The sequence below is a fragment of the Bubalus kerabau genome, chromosome 1 (genome assembly GCF_029407905.1).
Source record: "Bubalus kerabau isolate K-KA32 ecotype Philippines breed swamp buffalo chromosome 1, PCC_UOA_SB_1v2, whole genome shotgun sequence".
Lineage (NCBI taxonomy): Eukaryota > Metazoa > Chordata > Mammalia > Artiodactyla > Bovidae > Bubalus > Bubalus kerabau.
In genome coordinates, this window is record NC_073624.1 from 188,697,060 (window position 1) to 188,713,187 (window position 16,128).

Here is a 16,128-nt window from a genome sequence, read left to right on the forward strand (position 1 = left end):
TGGTCAATACCGGAATCAGATTGATCATATTCTTTGCAGCCAGAGATGGAGAAGCTCTATACAGTCAGCAAAAACAAGACCTGGAGCAGACTGTGGCTCAGATCATGAACTCCTTATTGCCAAATTCAGACTTAAATTGAAGAAAGTAGGGGAAACCACTAGACCATTCAGGTATGACCTAAATCAAATCCCTTACAATTATACAGTGGAAGTGACAAATAGACTCAAGGGATTAGATCTGATAGACAAAGTGCCTGAAGAACTATGGATGGAGGTTCATGACATTGTGTAGGAGGCAGTGATCAAGACCATCCTCAAGAAAAAGAAATGCAAAAAGGCAAAATGGTTGTCTGAGGAGGCCTTACAAATAGCCGAGAAAAGAGAAGCTAAAGGCAAAGGAGAAAAGGAAAGATATACCTATCTGAATGCAGAGTTCCAAAGAATAGCAAGGAGAGGTAAGAAAGCCTTCCTCAGTGATCAATGCAAAGAAATAGAGGAAAACAACAGAATGGGAAAGACTAGAGATCTCTTCAAGAAAACTGGAGATATTAAGGGAATATTTCATGCAAAGATGGGTGCAATAAAGGACAGAAATGGTATGGACCTAACAGAAGCAAAAGATATTAAGAAAAGATGGCAAGAATACATAGAAGAACAATACAAAAAGGATCTTCATGACCCATGGCTTAACTGTCCAGAGGATAAGGCCCAGGTCCCCAGGAGGATCCCCAGGGCCCTGGGCAGGGGAACAGCAGATGGATTCCCCTCTCTTCCACACCCGGAGGGACTCCTGCTCTGTCTCCCCTCTCTCCTGCACCCGCAGGACCTACATGGGCAGAGGGTGCCCTTGGAGGTGTCCCTGGAGGACAGAAGGGGTCCCAGAGAGTGGAGGGGGCCCAGAGGGAGGCGGGCCCTAGAGGATGGAGGGGGCCCTGGGAAGGAGGAGGGAACTGGAGGATAGGGGGGTTCCCAGATGGTGGAGGGCCCTTGGAAGGGAGAAGGAGGGGGCATGCAGAGTATGGGGACCCTGGAGGGTGGAGGGTTTCCTGAATGGTAGAGGGCTTGGCCTGGAGGGAGCAGAGAACCCTTGAGGGCAAGAGGGGAACCCCGCGGAGCAGAGGGCCCAGTCCAGAGGACAGATTGGGGTCCCCAGAGGGATGAGGGGTCTCCAGAGGTGTAACAGGAGGAAAAGGGGCAGGGCACAACTTTTGAAAGAATGACATAGCCCAAGGACACAACATAAACCAATAAGAATCAAATAGGTCCAAGAAGGGAGACAAGGGGACTTTGATTAGACCTTGATCCTTGATCTGCAAGCTAAATGACACACCCAGAGGCACCACCACAGTTCCAAGGCACTGTCAAAAGACCAAGGAGTGGGCAGTTGCCCAATTCCTGGAAATCTCCACTCTTTCCCCAAAATAGTTGGAATAATCCTCCCACTCGTTAGCCTATGAAATTACCCACCCTATAAAAACTAGCCACACCACATTTCATGGCCGCGCTTGCCCTCTGCAATGGCCCACACTCTGTCTGGGGAGTGTACTTCTCTCTGCAACTGCATAAATCCACCTCTTACCTGTCACTTTGTCTCTCACTAAATTCTGTGGTGAGACATCAAGAACCCGAGTTTCATCAGGTCCTGAAACAAGGCACTGTGGGTTTTGGCTGGGTTCAAGTCCCAATCTGACATAAATGGTTTCGGAGGGAGGAGGAAACTGGAAAGCAGGAAGTGGAGGGGGACCTGGGGGGTGAGCCCCGGAGGGTGGACGAGACCGGGAGAGTGGCCTCCTGAAGGGAGGGCTCAACCTGGGGGCCTTAGGAGGCTCCCCAGGGCTGGGCCCTCACTGCCATCAGCATCATCAGAAGGACTCTACCGAGCCCACTATTTTTGCCCAGTGGGCTACACTGGTCCTAATTCCTCATGATAACCCGCAGGATGGCTGTGAATTTTTCACTTGTCTAATGTTATGCTGAGACTGAGCAGGGGAGCCTGGATTCCAGCCTGGGTCTGACTCCAACCCCTCTAGAGAAGGCAGGGCTTTGAAACACATGCGTGCATGACATGGGTCCCAACTGAGTTGAAGCCGCCGGCTTCCCCCAGCCTTGACCCAGCTCAGCGCCAGCCCCAACCCGGCCAGAATATGGGCTGCTCCACACATACCTTTCTCTCCTGGCCTTCAGCCGTTCCTCCTCGTACCTGGAAGAGAGACAAAGGAGAAGGCTTAAGAGGTGGCCTGGGAATCCCCTCCCCTCTGGGAACAGGAAAGCAGTCTCACTGTCACATCTGAACACATGCCAGGCTTCAGAGCAGACAGGATAGCCTGCAGATACTTTACAAAGCCCCACCTCACCCCACCTCAGGGCAGGGATAGCTGTTTTACTGGCATATTCCAGTGTCTGGTGTTGCTGCAACTCAGCAGACATTTCTAGTATCTGCCCTAAACAAAGCCAGGATAAAGCAATTAATTATTAATGTGGCTTTGTCTACAGACGCATCCCCTCAAAGGGCCAGAGAGTCAATATTTTCGGCTTTTCAGACCATTCTCTGTGGCAACCCCTTGATTCTGTTGTAGCTCAAAAGCAGCCGTGGATGGTTTGTAAATGGACAAGTATAGCTGTGTGCCAATAAAACTTTATTTATAAAGACAAGCCAGGGGCCAGGACTCACTGGCCTCTCTGCCTGCACTAGAGGGGCCAGGTCCGCTGTGCTCTGTCATTTCACAGGTGCCTGTTTCACTCTATTTCCCTCTGTCTTGCTCTCCCACTCAGGTCTGGTTCTCTGGCAGCCTGACTGGGCAGAGCATGGGAGGTTGGGAGATGAGCAGCTCTGGGGATGATGGGGATGGAGGTGGGCGGCGCTCCCACAGGACAAGACACTCACTGTAGCACGCAGTCTGGGATCTGCACATGCTCCATGGGGATGAGCTGCTCCAGATCTTCCAAGCTGTGCACATACTGGATCTTGTTGATGAACTTGACGCTGGCAGGAGAAGAAGGAGGGACACGTCTGAAAGCCAGCCCTTGGGGTGGTGACTCAGAGTCAGAGGGAGCGATGGCAGCCTATTCCAGGATGCCCCAGCACACTCACCCAAACCTCCCTCTCAGCCCATGCCAGACCTCACCCCCTGCCCCTGGTGTGGGTACAGAGCAGAACCTGGGGTCTCTGCCTGCAAGGGAAGGCTCCTGAGCCATGTGTCTGACACCAGTCCCCGCTGAGCAGAGAGTTGTTCAGTCACTCAGTTGTGTCTGACTCAGATCCCATGAACTACAGCACACCAGGCCTCTCTGTTCTTCACTATCTCCTTGAGTTTGCTCAAACTCACATCCATTGAGTCGGTGACGCCATACAACCATCTCATCCTCTGTCGCTCTCTTCTCTTGCCTTCATTCTTTCCCAGCACCAGGGTCTTTTCTAATGAGTTGGCTCTTTGCATCAGGTGGCCAAACTACTAGAGCTTCAGCTTCAGCATCGGTTCTTCCAGTGAACATTCGGGGTTGATTTCCTTTAGGACTGACTGGTTTGATCTCCTTGCAGGCCAAGGGATTCTCCAGAGTCTTCTCCAGCACCACAATTTGAAGGCATCAATTCTTTGGCGCTCAGCCTTCTTTTTGGTCCAACTCACATCCGTACACAACTACTACAAAAACCATAGCTTTGACTATATGGACTTTTGAGCAGAGAGGGCAGGAAGGAAGAAAGCAGAGAGGGACGAGATGCTATTAATATCAGACTCCAGGCTCCATCTTCCCCAGGAGGTGCTCCTCTTGTCAGTCTTCCCAAGAACACTTTCATGGCACCATCGTCACTGTCTGGTGGCACCAGTAGTCACTTGGGCATGAGACAGGTGCACGTGGGCACTGCTGATTCATCTTCCATTCTTCCAGGGTGAATGGCTTCTTCCTGTCCAAATCCAGCTCTGGCCACTGGCTACTACTGACGTGACTGGTCACCAGCTTGGGGCTTTGAACTCGTGATTTTTTTAAAAAAAACATTACCTTAAATCTAATTTTGGTACAATGTCAAATAAACTCCTTTTCAAGGTCAAATCAGTTTTTCTAACAATGCGTTATGTTCTCTAAGGCTAAGAGAAAGTAACTGTACAATAAGTCATAAAATAATCAAATAGGGACTTCTCTGGTGGTCCAGTGGATAGGACTCCGAGCTTCCACGGCAGGGGGCCTGGGTTCGATCCCTGGTTGGGGAACTAAGATCCCACATGCTGAGAAGCATGGCCAAAAAGTAAAATAATAAAAAATAAAAAGAGGAACTAAAGAGCCTCTCGGTGAAGGTGAAGGAGGAGACTGAAAAAGTTGGCTTGAAGCTCAACATTTAAAAAAACTAAGATCATGGCATCTGGTCCCATTGCTCCATAGCAAATAGAAGGCGAAAAAGTGGAAGCAGTGACAGATTTTATTTTCTTGGGCACCAAAATCATTGCGGATGGTAACTGCAGCCATGAAATTAAAAGACGCTTGCTCCCTGTAAGGAAAGCTATGACAAAAATCTAGACAGTGTGTTAGAAAACAGAGACGTCCCTTTGCCGACAAAGGTCCAGATAGTGGCCGTATCACACGGTATGCGGGATCTTAGTTCCTTTACCATGGATGGAACCCAAATCCCCTTGCACTGGAAGCACAGAATCTTAACCACTGGACTGCCAGGGAAGTCCACTTTTAAACTGTGTAAAGCAACAATATAGACTCCCAAGAGAGAAGCTGGAAAAGGCTGATTAAAAAAAAAAAAGACACAGGACAACCCAGGTGGGTATCGGGACTCAGATCACGATCTCACCTGATGAAAGGGCGGGAGATGGCCAGAACGGTGCGGATGAACCAGGATGGGTGGACGATGATTAAGGACTTCAGGTTTTTCCGAAGTCTGTGTGGGGAGGCAGAGAGAGCAATATGGGCTCCCTGGGGGGAAAGCCCCGGGGAAGGAGCAGCTAATGGGTGTCACCCACTTTGTGAGCCCAGGCGGTGCTCTGATGATCTCCACTGACGGGGAGGAGACTGAGTCTTGGTTAAACTAAGCCCACCCCCTCCACCCCTCGAAGAGTCTGCAGGTGGCAGAGCTGATGTCTGGCCCCAGCTCCCTCTTAATTTAGATTCTGAGCATCTGACTGTGTGGCCATGTGCGTGCGTGTGTAAGTCACTTCAGTCGTGTCCAACTCTTTGTGACTCCATGGACTGTAGTCCACTAGGCTTCTCTGTGCATGAAATTCTCCAGGCAAGAATACTGGATGGGGCTGCTATGCCCTCCTCCAGGGGATCTTCCCGACCCAGGGATTGAACCCACATCTTTTGCGTCTCCTGCATTGGCAGGTAGGTTCTTTACCACTAGCGCCACCTGGGAAGCCCTTGCATGGCCACATCACCTCTCCTTCCTGAAAGATTTTCTAGGACCCCCAGTTCTAAGCACCTGCTACGGGCGAGTTGAACTGCAGCCCTCTTTGGGAGCAGGATCACTGCAGGGGTCATTAGCTAAGGTGAGATCATATCCCAGCAGGGCCTGCCTCTAACCCACAGTCACTGGGGTCCTTATAAAAGGGGGCATTTGCACACAGGCGTGCACAGGGCCGGTTCTCCCTTACAGTTCCAGAAGGAACGGACCTTGCAGACAACTTGACCAAAGACTTCTAGCTTCCAGAACTAGGAGACAATACACGTCTGCTGTTTAAGCCGCCCAGTCTGGCGCTTTGTATGGCCGCCCCAGCCGCGCCCTTTCAGATTTGGGGGGACTTCAGTGCGCGGGTCCCACCACACACTGAGGCCGTCCCCCAGCCCCATGCACTCACCTCCGGTCGATCATCTGGTAGCACTTTTTCAGCCAGCCAATGCCCGGCATCCTCCGCCGGGGCGTGGCGCCGTTCAGGTACACGATCATGTAATCTTCCGCCACGAGGAGCTCCAGGCTGCTGATGACGTACCTAGTCACGAGGCACAGAGGACCGGGGACCCGGCAGGACTGGCTCAGAGTCAGGAAGCCCAGTTCCCCGGGACTAGGGCCCTGTGGCCTCCGTCCCTTCTGTTTCTACCTGCCCTGGCTGTGTTACACCTGTTCAGGTGTTGTTGGCTGTCGTGGCATGCTCAGCAGGAAAGCGGGGGAGGGGAGCAGAGGACTCCCAAACACCCCCCAAATCTGGGTCAGTGGGCACAATGATAGTAGTAGTTACTATCTTACTGAGGAGTTTTGTTTGTTTTTTTTTTTTTAAACTGAGTCCCTTGGACTGCAAGGAGATGAAACCAGTCGATCCTAAAAGGAAATCAACCCGGAACATTCGTTGGAAGGACTGAAGCTGAAGCTCCAGTACTTTGGCCACCTGATGGGAAGAGCCCACTCATTGGAGAAGACCCTGATGCTGGGAAAGATTGAATGCATGAGAAGGGGACCACAGAGGATGAGATGGCTGGAGGGCATCACCAACTTGATGGACATGAATTTGAGCAAACTCCAGGAGACAGTGGAGAACGGGGAAGCTTGGCGCCCTGCAGTCCATGGGTCGGAAAGAGTCGGACACAACTTAGCAACTAGACAACAATTTTTTTGAGTGTTTACTAGGTGCCAAGTGATTTATACTCTTGAACTCATCTAATGGCTCCATTAATTCTGGAATGTAAGTTGCAACAGCCCCAGATGCCCTTGGGGGACTAAACAACAATTTTTTTGAGTGTTTACTAGGTGCCAAGTGATTTATACTCTTGAACTCATCTAATGTCTCCATTAATTCTGGAATGTAAGTTGCAACAGCCCCAGATGCCCTTGGGGGACAAATACCCACAGCCAGTGGTCCACTGCACCTGACTTTAGGGACCTGGGGTCCATCCCAGCCCTGTCTCCCCTTAAGTGATTTCAGAAGAATCTTCTCCTCTTTCAGCCTCCACTTCCCCATCTGTAAATCAGGGAGACTGGGCTCCTTGGTAAGTCAGGCCACTTTCTGATCTGACCTTCCATGGGTACTTCCTCTTCCTCTGACCCACCTGGCACCCTCAACCGCCCCCCCCCCCACCCTGCTGCCCCCCGAGGAAGAAGGAAATCTTCATAATAATGAAAATTGGAGTGATAACGATTTGCTGAGCTCTTACTGTCATCTGCCAGGTTTTTTTTTTTTTTTTTGCCACACCAGGAGGCATATGGGATCTTAGTTCTCCAACCAGGAATCAGACCCACGGCCCTGCATTAAGAACCGAAGGATGGTGTGGTCTTAACCACTGGACACCAATGAAGTCCCACCAGGTGCTTTATGCTTAATTATCTGTCTCCATCCTAGCAAAACTACCTGTATGTCCTTGGGCAAGTGACTTAACCTCTCTGTGCCTCAAGCACTGCAGCCACAGAATGGGAGGCAACTGTAACTACCCCACAGAGTCTTGTTGGGGATGGAACATGCTCTCACATACAAAGCCCTTAGCATTGTGGCTACCGCATAGTGTGCATGCGTGCTCAGTCACTTCAGTCGAGTCTGATTCTGTGTGACCCTAAGGACTGGGGCCTGCCAGGCTGCTCTATCCATGGGATTCTCCAGGCAAGAATACTGGAGTGGGTTGCTATGTCCTCCTCCAGGAGATTTTGCTAACGCAGGGATCGAACCCATGTCTCTTGTGTCTCCTGCATTGGCGGGTGGATTCTTTACCGCTGAGCACCCCGGGTGGGCTTCCGTAAATGCCAGTGATGATGACAACGGCAGCAGGGAGGCCCAGCGGGCAAGCAGAGGACTCAGATGCAGGTCTGCCCCGGTCCAGCCCTTCCCTGGTGCCAGGCAGAACCACCCAGTGTGATCCTTGCTGCCTGTCCTGCCCACCGGCTGGGAACCTCAGAACTGTGGGCAGCTGGGATGGAGCAGCCAGATCACTTACAGGAAGAGGTTCTCCATGATGTAGTGGTAGTCAGGGGAGCTGCTGTCTGGGAGGAAGCAGGCAGCAAAGACGATAATGGCATTGAGACCTTCTCCGTAGTACCCTGAGGAGAGGCAGCTGGTGAGCAGCGCTGGACAGGGCTGGGCAGAGCCCTCTCCCAGCTCTGAGTTGCCCTGTGCTCTGCCACATGCATGCATCTCATAGCTGGCCAGCCCCCTCCCACTCACTGTCCATACTCAGAGGACACAGCTCTGAGCCCCAGCACCCTGGCTAAAGAAGCCAGAAAACACCTTCCATGGGGGATGCCAGCCACCCTCACGGGCACCTCTGGTGTGCCCCCACATGTCTAAGCCTTGCCCCCATGTGAGTTTCATCCCTGCACACCTAGACACTACAGTTTAACATCCCCCTGGCTCAGAAGAAGAGACCGAGGTTCAGAGAGGACCGCTGCTGGGCCCTCTAGTTGTTGGAGCCAGGAGGGGGCCCTCGGGGCATGGTCTCACCTCCGTGGGTCACCACCCTCATGTAGGGCCGGATCATGTGTAGATCGATCCGATGTTCCTGTTCCCCAATGATCACCGTCCTCCACAGACGCCCGTTGGCTGCGCTGCCGTCCTCTGCTGAGCCGTCCCCAAACAGATCCGCGCTGTCCCCAGGCATGTTCTTGGCAGCAGCCACGGGGGTGTCATCTGGAGCAGGGCAGCAGGGAGGGTGAGAAAGAGGGATGCCTGAATCTGGACATCTCATCCCAGCCTCCCTCTCTGAGCTGCCTTGGCCACCCGTGGCCACAGAGCTTCTTCCTCTCCTCCCCAGGCCAGAGGAAGACCACTCGTCTCACCCTTTTGCTGGGTAGAGCCCATTTCTTGCTGGGTGACCTCGTACACATTTTTTCCCTCTCTGGGCTTCTCGGGGGTTCTTAACCACTCTTGAAATTATCTGTCTCTTGCCCATCTGTCATCCTGCAATCTTCCCGCCTCAGAAAATAGCCTGGCTGTTTTCCCAGCTGCTCAGGCCCCAAACCCAGCTACCATCTTCGACCTCTTTCCCCTTCATATTTCACGTCCACCCAACAAACGCTGCGCCTCTGCTTCTGTCCCCATGGACACCGCCATTGCTACCTTTTAAAAAAGTACTTATTTGGTTGCGCCCTGTTAGTAGCAGCATGCAGGATCTTTAGTTGCAGCATGCGGAACCTAGTTTCCTGATCAGGGATCGAGCTTGGGCCCCTGCATTGGGAGCATGGGGTCTTAGCCACTGGACCACCAGGGAAATTCCCTGTTGCTATCTTTCTGACTGTGTTCTTGCCTTGGAATATCAGCCCCAGTAATACCCACCCAGCGAGGCCAGTCCCGACAACCCTGCCGAAGAACCCTCCTCACCCTAGGAAGCCTGGTTCAGGGCGTCTTGGGCTGGGCATTGTGGACATTCAGGGCCAGTCACTGCCTGTGGGGGGCGTCCTGGGCACTACAGGGTGTGGAGCAGCATCCCTGATCCCACCCCCTTGATGCCAGGATCCCCCCAGTTGTGACAACCACAGATGCCCCAAATGTGGCCCAGTGTCCCTTGGGAGGGTTGAATCGCCTGAATGAGCCCCCCTGCCCTCTCCCATCACCTATTTCTCCCACAGCACCAGCGACCAGGTGCAATTACCTTGTGTCCATTTGTTCTGTTACCCAGAGCCCTGCTTTCTGACTGCCCTGAGAGCAGGCAGGCACCGTGTTTTCCCGACGGATCCCTGCCCTCTCTACCCTACCTCCACATGGCAATCAAGACCCACTTCATGTACACTTGTGGAATCAGGGGGTGGCCCCTCCTTCTGGTCTTGATCACCTTTGATCAAGTGAATCGGGTGAAAGACACGTCTCCCAGCAAAGTCCACAAGTCCATGAGAGAATGCACGTGGAGTCCCAGGGCCTGTTTTGGGAGTCTTGGGTTGGAAGCCCTGCCCCAGGACTTCCCTGGTGAGCCAGTGGTTAAGATTCCATGCTTCCAATGCAGGGGAACAAGTTCCATCCCTGGTCTGGGAACTAAAATGCCACACGGCATGGCCAAAAATACCCCCCAAAAAACAACAAAAGAAGCCCTGCCCACCTTGAACCTCTGGGAAGGGAGGAGGGGGGGACTCTGGCAAGATGGCCCCAGAAGCTGAGAGGAGCACTGGGGTCTGATTTGGGGATTGGGTAGGGACGGTGAGCAACCGACCTCACCTTCCCACTCCAGCTCATTGCCATTCCCCAGGAACTCCAGTGAGTCGGTCTCATCAGGGGTCTCAATGTCATCCACGTTGATGTCCAGGTCATCGGGGGTGTCCAGGAAGTCATCTGACAGCAGGGAGCCCTCACTCTGGTCCAGGGAAATGTTGATCTCAGGGGCCACCAGCGTCTTTCGCTTACGATGAGCCCCGTTGAAGTTCAGCGTGTTGGGAGGGGCTGTGGGGGAAAGGGAAAACAGAAAGTCAAAGCAAAACCAAAGTCGCTTGTTTTTTCTTCCCTTCTCCTTTTCCAGACCCTACAGAGATGTGCTCTGCCCTTCCATGGGGAGTGCTTAGAAATCAGACAACATCCTTTCACAGCAGCAGTTAATGGAACCATCCAGCTCGGAGGTCAAGGGTAGACACTTGGACGTTGGACAGTCCTGGGTTCAGAGCCTGACCTCGCTACCCACCAGCTCTGTGACCCTGCAGTGCCACCTTGCTCTGAGCTTGACTCAGTTTTACCATCTGCAAAATGGGACTAACAGGTGAGTTGAGCCAAGGTCAAACAATGACATGGGGATTAGACCCCAGGCAGCCTGGTCCCCAGGTTGAGCTCCAGATCTGCCAGTATCTGCGCCTTTTGTTCCTTCTGGCTAAGGCTGATGGAGAATGTCCGAGTTCTGCTTTTTGCCTTTCTGGGATGTATGACTCTAACAATTAACTTTTGGTGATCACATAACACAGGCCAGGCCCTGGCCCACATTTTCATGTTCTGACTTCTCTAGACAGATATGTGTGTTCAGTCATGTCTGACTGTTTCCCACCCCATGGACTGTAGCCTGCCAGGCTCCTCTATCCATGGGATTCTCCAGGCAAGAATATTGAAGTGGGTTGCCATGCCCTCCTCCAGGGGATATTCCCGACCCAGGGATCGAATCCGTGTCTCTTGTGTCTCCTGGATCTCCTGCATTGGCAGGTGGATTCTTTACCGCTGAGTCAGTTGCAACCTTGCTACTGCCCCATTGGACAGATGAGTAAACTGAGGCACAGGGAGGCAGGATCTTCCCATGTCACTCTGAAGCCCATGGGGGTGGATATTCCCCATGGCTTGGACCACTTCCTCCTAAAGACTCTTAGCCTGGACTCTGGTCTCCTTATAAAAGGTGGTTTCACCTCCTGGGCTGCCCCCAGGGGGTTAAAACCATCTAACAGCCCTTGGAGCAGAGCTAACCCCTCAGGCTTATGGGGTTTACAAGGGGAGGAAAGCCACCCCCTCCCCCAAAGGCAGCTCTGGAAAAAGAGGCTGACTTTCCAGAGACCCCAGAAATTCTCCGTTTCATTACACAGCCTTTGAAGACAAAATCAATAAATGAGTCAGAGAGTCCCTCACCAACTCAATGGACATAAGTCTGAGCAAACCCCAGGAGACAGTGAAGGACAGGGAATCCTGGTATGCTGCAGTCCATGGAGTCGCAGAGAGTTGGACACGACTGAGCGACTGAACAACATCAAGGAGAATCTTGCCCCTCTCTTATATTGGATGACATTCATAGATCCATAATTAAATGGACCACATTTTTAAAAAGTATTTATTTTTATTTATGTATTTGATTGTGCTTTGATTGGTCTTACTTGCAGCATGTGGGATCTAGTTCCCTGACCAGGGATCAAACCCGTGTCCCCTGCATTGGAAGCTTGGAGTCAGCCAATGAACCACCAGGGAAATCCTTGGACTACCTTTTGTTTTCATTTTGAATCTCATATTTTTTTTTTTTCACTTTGAATCTCTTGATCCATAAGCAACAGGTCAGAGTGCTTCGAGAGACACTGCGGTATAAAAATATGCTTGGCAAAAAATTATAAAGACGCAAGTTACAGACCTCCCTTGTAGTCTAGTGGTTAGGAATCTGCTTGCTAATTCAGAAGACACAGGCTCAATCCTTGACCTGGGAAGATCCCACATGCCTCGGATCAACTAAGCCAAAGCACCACAATTACTGAGCCTGCACTCTAGAGCCCGTGCTCTGCAATAAGAGAAGCCACCACAATGAAAAGCCTGCATACTGCAAATAGAGAACAGCCCTCGCTTGCTGCAACTAGAGAAAGCCCTTGCACAGCAATGAAGGCCTGCTGCTAAGGCGCTTCAGACGTGTCCGACTCTGTGCAACCCCATAGACGGCAGCCCACCAGGCTCCCCCGTCCCTGGGATTCTCCAGGCATGAACACTGGAGTGGGTTGCCATTTCCTTCTCCAATGCATGAAAGTGAAAAGTGAGAGTGAAGTCGCTCAGTCGTGTCCGACTCCTAGCGACCCCATGGACTGCAACCTACCAGGCTCCTCCATCCATGGGATTTTCCAAGCAAGAGTACTGGAGTGGGGTGCCATTGCCTTCTCTGAATGAAGGCCTAGCACAGACAAAAATAAACAAATAAATGAAATGGAAAAAAAAAAACAAACCAACCCATGTCATGTTTACCGAGTGTCTGCTATATGTGAGGCACTGGCATAATTTCTTGCTCTCACCATGGCTTTGTGTGATGGGAAATATTACCCATTTTACAGATGGGGACATTGAGGCAGGGACCTTCCCAGGGATTTGACCCCAGTCCTCTCAACTTACCCTGCCTTTTTCATGGGAAGTGTATTGGGAGCAGTGAATCAGGCGTGCTTGATTTAAAATACTGCTTAACCTGGTGGTCATTGCTTAAGAATCTGTCTTTCAGGAGCGGGGTTACGGCCCAGCCGGTGAGAGCCGGGTTTGGAGAGTCCCGGGCACTCGGAGAATCCGGGTAGCCCCGGCTGGAGCCATGTCCCGGAACCTGCGCACTGCTCTCATTTTCGGCGGCTTCATTTCCCTGATCGGCGCCGCCTTCTACCCCATCTACTTCCGGCCCTTAATGCGGCTGGAGGAGTACAAGAAGGAACAAGTCATAAATCGAGCTGGTATTGTTCAAGAAGACGTGCAGCCACCAGGGTTGAAAGTTTGGTCGGATCCATTTGGCCGGAAATGAGAAGACTAACACCACCTCTAATTATGAAAGTAGACAAGAGACTTCATGCTTTCAGTTCTGCAGCAAGTTCAATAAGTCACCTGGCTAGAGAACGCTGGCTGGAGCAGAAAACTCTGGAAGGCCATAAAAAGTCCTATGCATGAGGAGTACGTCCCTTCTTAAAAGGACCCTGGAACAAATCATACTATTAGGAGGGTTTCCATGATTTGGTTTCCTTTCTAAAAATGAAGCTGTCTCACTCAGCTGGACTTGAAGGCTATCTACGTATTATTCAGTCTCTACCTCTTAGCCAGCCAAGCTGTGATATGAATACAAGCAACTAGTAGACTGGGGAAGATTCTAGACTGTTTTGCCATCCTCCAAATAGGAAATTTCAGGGGGAAACTACCATATTGAGCAGCCTCATAGGGCTCTTTGAAAATGTTAAAGTTGATAAAACTCTTTGAGGACAAGGTACATTGTACTTTTTAAGAATAAATAGTTCAACTCAACTATTTCATTAGGAAGGTTGCTGCATGTTGAGAAATAAACAAATTTGAAGCAAACTAAAAAAAAAAAAAAGAAAAAAGAATCTGTCTTTCAATGCAGGGAATTTTGTTTGATTCTGGCTTCCCTGGTAGCTCAGGTGGTAAAGAACCTACCCACAATGTAGGAGACCTGGGTTCAATCCCTGGATCAGGAAGATCCCCTGGAGAAGGGCATGGCAACCCACCCCAGCATTCTTGCCTGGAGAATTCCATGGACAGAGGAGCCCGGTGGGCTGCAGTTCATGGGGTTGCAAAGAGTCGGACATGACTGAGTGACTATTTTCATTCATTCATTCTTCCAGAAACTAAGATTCCACATGCCATGGAACAAAGAAGCCTGTGCACCACAACTAAGACCCAACCCACCCAAAGAAACAAATATGTTAAAAGAATACTTCTGCTTTTGCTGGTGGGATCTGGTTGTGGATCACAGCATGGTGACTGCAAGATTGAAAGTGCGGGAACCACAGAGGCAGTAATGTCACCATGTGGACCCGAAGGAAAGGGCACTGAACCAAAGAGGGTGATTCTTCAGCCTTAAAACCTAATGGAATTTGCCTTTAAAAAAATCTAGTGGAATTTGCCCTGCCAAATTTCAGACTTGTTGGGACTCGTGACCCCTTCATCCTTCCAATTTCTCCCATTTGCAGTGGGAATATCTATTCTGTGCCTGTCTCACCTTTGTACTTTGGAAGCAGAGAAATTGCTTGATTTCATAGGTTCACAGTTGGAGAGGAATTTTGCCCCAGGATGAATCGCACCTGAGTTCCCTGCCCCGACGCCCCCACACCTTGAACCCTTCAACTGATTAAATGTGGCCCACCCACACAACGACAGGCAATCTGCTTTATTCAAAGTGCATGAATTTAAATATAAATCTCATTTAGAAAACTCCCTCAACGGAAATATCTAGAATCATGTTTGACCATGGAGCTGGCTTCTATACAATTAACGTTCACATCCCCTGTCTCAAGTTTCTTTCAAAAAAAAATAATTTATTTGCTTATTTATTTTTGCCTGCACTGGGTCTTGTTGCTGCATGCAGGCTTTCTCTAGTTGCAGCGAGCAGGGGCTACTCTAGTTGCCATGCACAGGTTTCTCACTGCGGTGGTTTCTCCTGCTGCTGAGCACAGGCTCTAGAGTGTGGGCTGGGTAGTTGTGGTGCATGGATTTAGTTGCTCCACAGCATGTGGGATCTTCCTGGATCAGGGATTGAACCCACGGCTCTTGCATTGGCAGGTGGATTCTTTACCACAGAGCCACCACGGAGGTCCGTCAAGTTCCTTAACTTAATCCTACCTGCAAAATTGCTTTTGCCACCTGAGGGAACATTTGTGGTTTCCTAGAATTAGAATCTGGATACCTTTGGGGGCCATCATTGAGGTAGTCACACTTGGGAAGTGAGGTACTGTTACCACACACCCCTCGTTTTACAGAAGTGGGAAGTGGAGACCCAGAGGGGAGAAGGGAGTCACCCAAGGTCACCCTGTGGGGACGTGACAACACTGGGCAGAGAATATATGCTCAGGTGGGAAAAATGGCTGGTACTCTAGGGTGACGAACCATTCAGATCCATACAGATTGGTCCCAGAGAACTGGGACAACTTGATCTCCCTACCTGGCTCATGGGCATAGTATGGTACGGGGGTGGGCAGAGTTGGTACTCGCTGCTGTGTGACCTCAGGGATGTAGCTGTCCCTCTCTGGGCAATCTTTCCTCTCTAGGGTGGGCTCTGTGATGGGCTGCATGGGGGAGATGCAGGCAGAATGGGAGCTCTCAGCAGGACTCTGCCAGGAGATGCCATCGAGGAGAACATGTGTTTGAGGTAGCCCATCTGGCTGCCCGAGACCCCCTGTTTTCAAAGTCTAGGCCTTTGGGTCCTCAGACCCATGAGCCCTCTTGAGTGCTCAGGGCAGGAGAGCCCTCCTGATTTTATGCCTGGCATTCCCCTGGGCACTTTACATAAACCATCTCATTTAATCCTTGTATACCCCTTCTGTGGAAGGCTCACTACCTGCATTTGGTACATAAGGAATTGGAGGCACAGAGAGGCTGAGCCACCAGTTCAAGGACACACAGAAACTCCACACACTGACTCCACACACATCTCCAGGCCACCACCACAGTAGCTTTTCCCTACAGGCCTTGGAGCTGAACCACCTCCTTTTGTGACATTCCACCCAGGAGGCATGGCCTCTGACATTTCTACAGTTACAGTCCCGGGCAGAGCCCAGATCATGTGCCCATTTCTGCACACATGGAAACTTACAGGACGTGTCTTCTGTGGGGCTGCCAAGCAAGTCCATCCCCGTCTCTTCTGGGAGTGGCCTGCAGACCCAGCCGGGAGTGGACACCAGCCACCAGGCACCACAAGTCCAGCCGCAGAAGTGTGGAGTTCAGGCAGAATGATAGCAACAGAATTTGTTTAGTGTTGGGAAATCACTGGGAGAAAATACATCTGTTCATGAGCACAGAAAATCACAAACCATCAGCGCCAGAGGGCTCTCATCAGATCATCTAACAAATATTAAGCTTTTTT

The 16,128-nt window shown here is 51.0% G+C and overlaps 2 protein-coding genes across 2 annotated transcripts in view; one reads left to right on the top strand and one right to left on the bottom strand.

Moving 5' to 3' along the window:
- LOC129627652 (small integral membrane protein 20-like) overlaps positions 1-13,862 on the top strand; it is a 40,722-nt gene extending 26,860 nt beyond the window's left edge. Inside the window, exons 2-4 of the mRNA XM_055547076.1 lie at positions 6,222-6,921; positions 10,363-10,596; positions 12,775-13,862. Coding sequence (XP_055403051.1) covers positions 12,859-13,062 — 204 coding nt within the window. The 5' untranslated portion in view covers positions 6,222-6,921; positions 10,363-10,596; positions 12,775-12,858 and the 3' untranslated portion in view covers positions 13,063-13,862. The remainder of the gene's footprint in view (positions 1-6,221; positions 6,922-10,362; positions 10,597-12,774) is intronic.
- ATCAY (ATCAY kinesin light chain interacting caytaxin) overlaps positions 1-16,128 on the bottom strand; it is a 38,206-nt gene that overhangs the window by 5,289 nt on the left and 16,789 nt on the right. Inside the window, exons 3-10 of the mRNA XM_055547046.1 lie at positions 15,859-15,917; positions 10,065-10,286; positions 8,361-8,546; positions 7,858-7,960; positions 5,799-5,930; positions 4,796-4,882; positions 2,885-2,983; positions 2,165-2,200 (exon numbers count right to left, since the gene is read on the bottom strand). Coding sequence (XP_055403021.1) covers positions 2,165-2,200; positions 2,885-2,983; positions 4,796-4,882; positions 5,799-5,930; positions 7,858-7,960; positions 8,361-8,546; positions 10,065-10,286; positions 15,859-15,917 — 924 coding nt within the window. The remainder of the gene's footprint in view (positions 1-2,164; positions 2,201-2,884; positions 2,984-4,795; positions 4,883-5,798; positions 5,931-7,857; positions 7,961-8,360; positions 8,547-10,064; positions 10,287-15,858; positions 15,918-16,128) is intronic.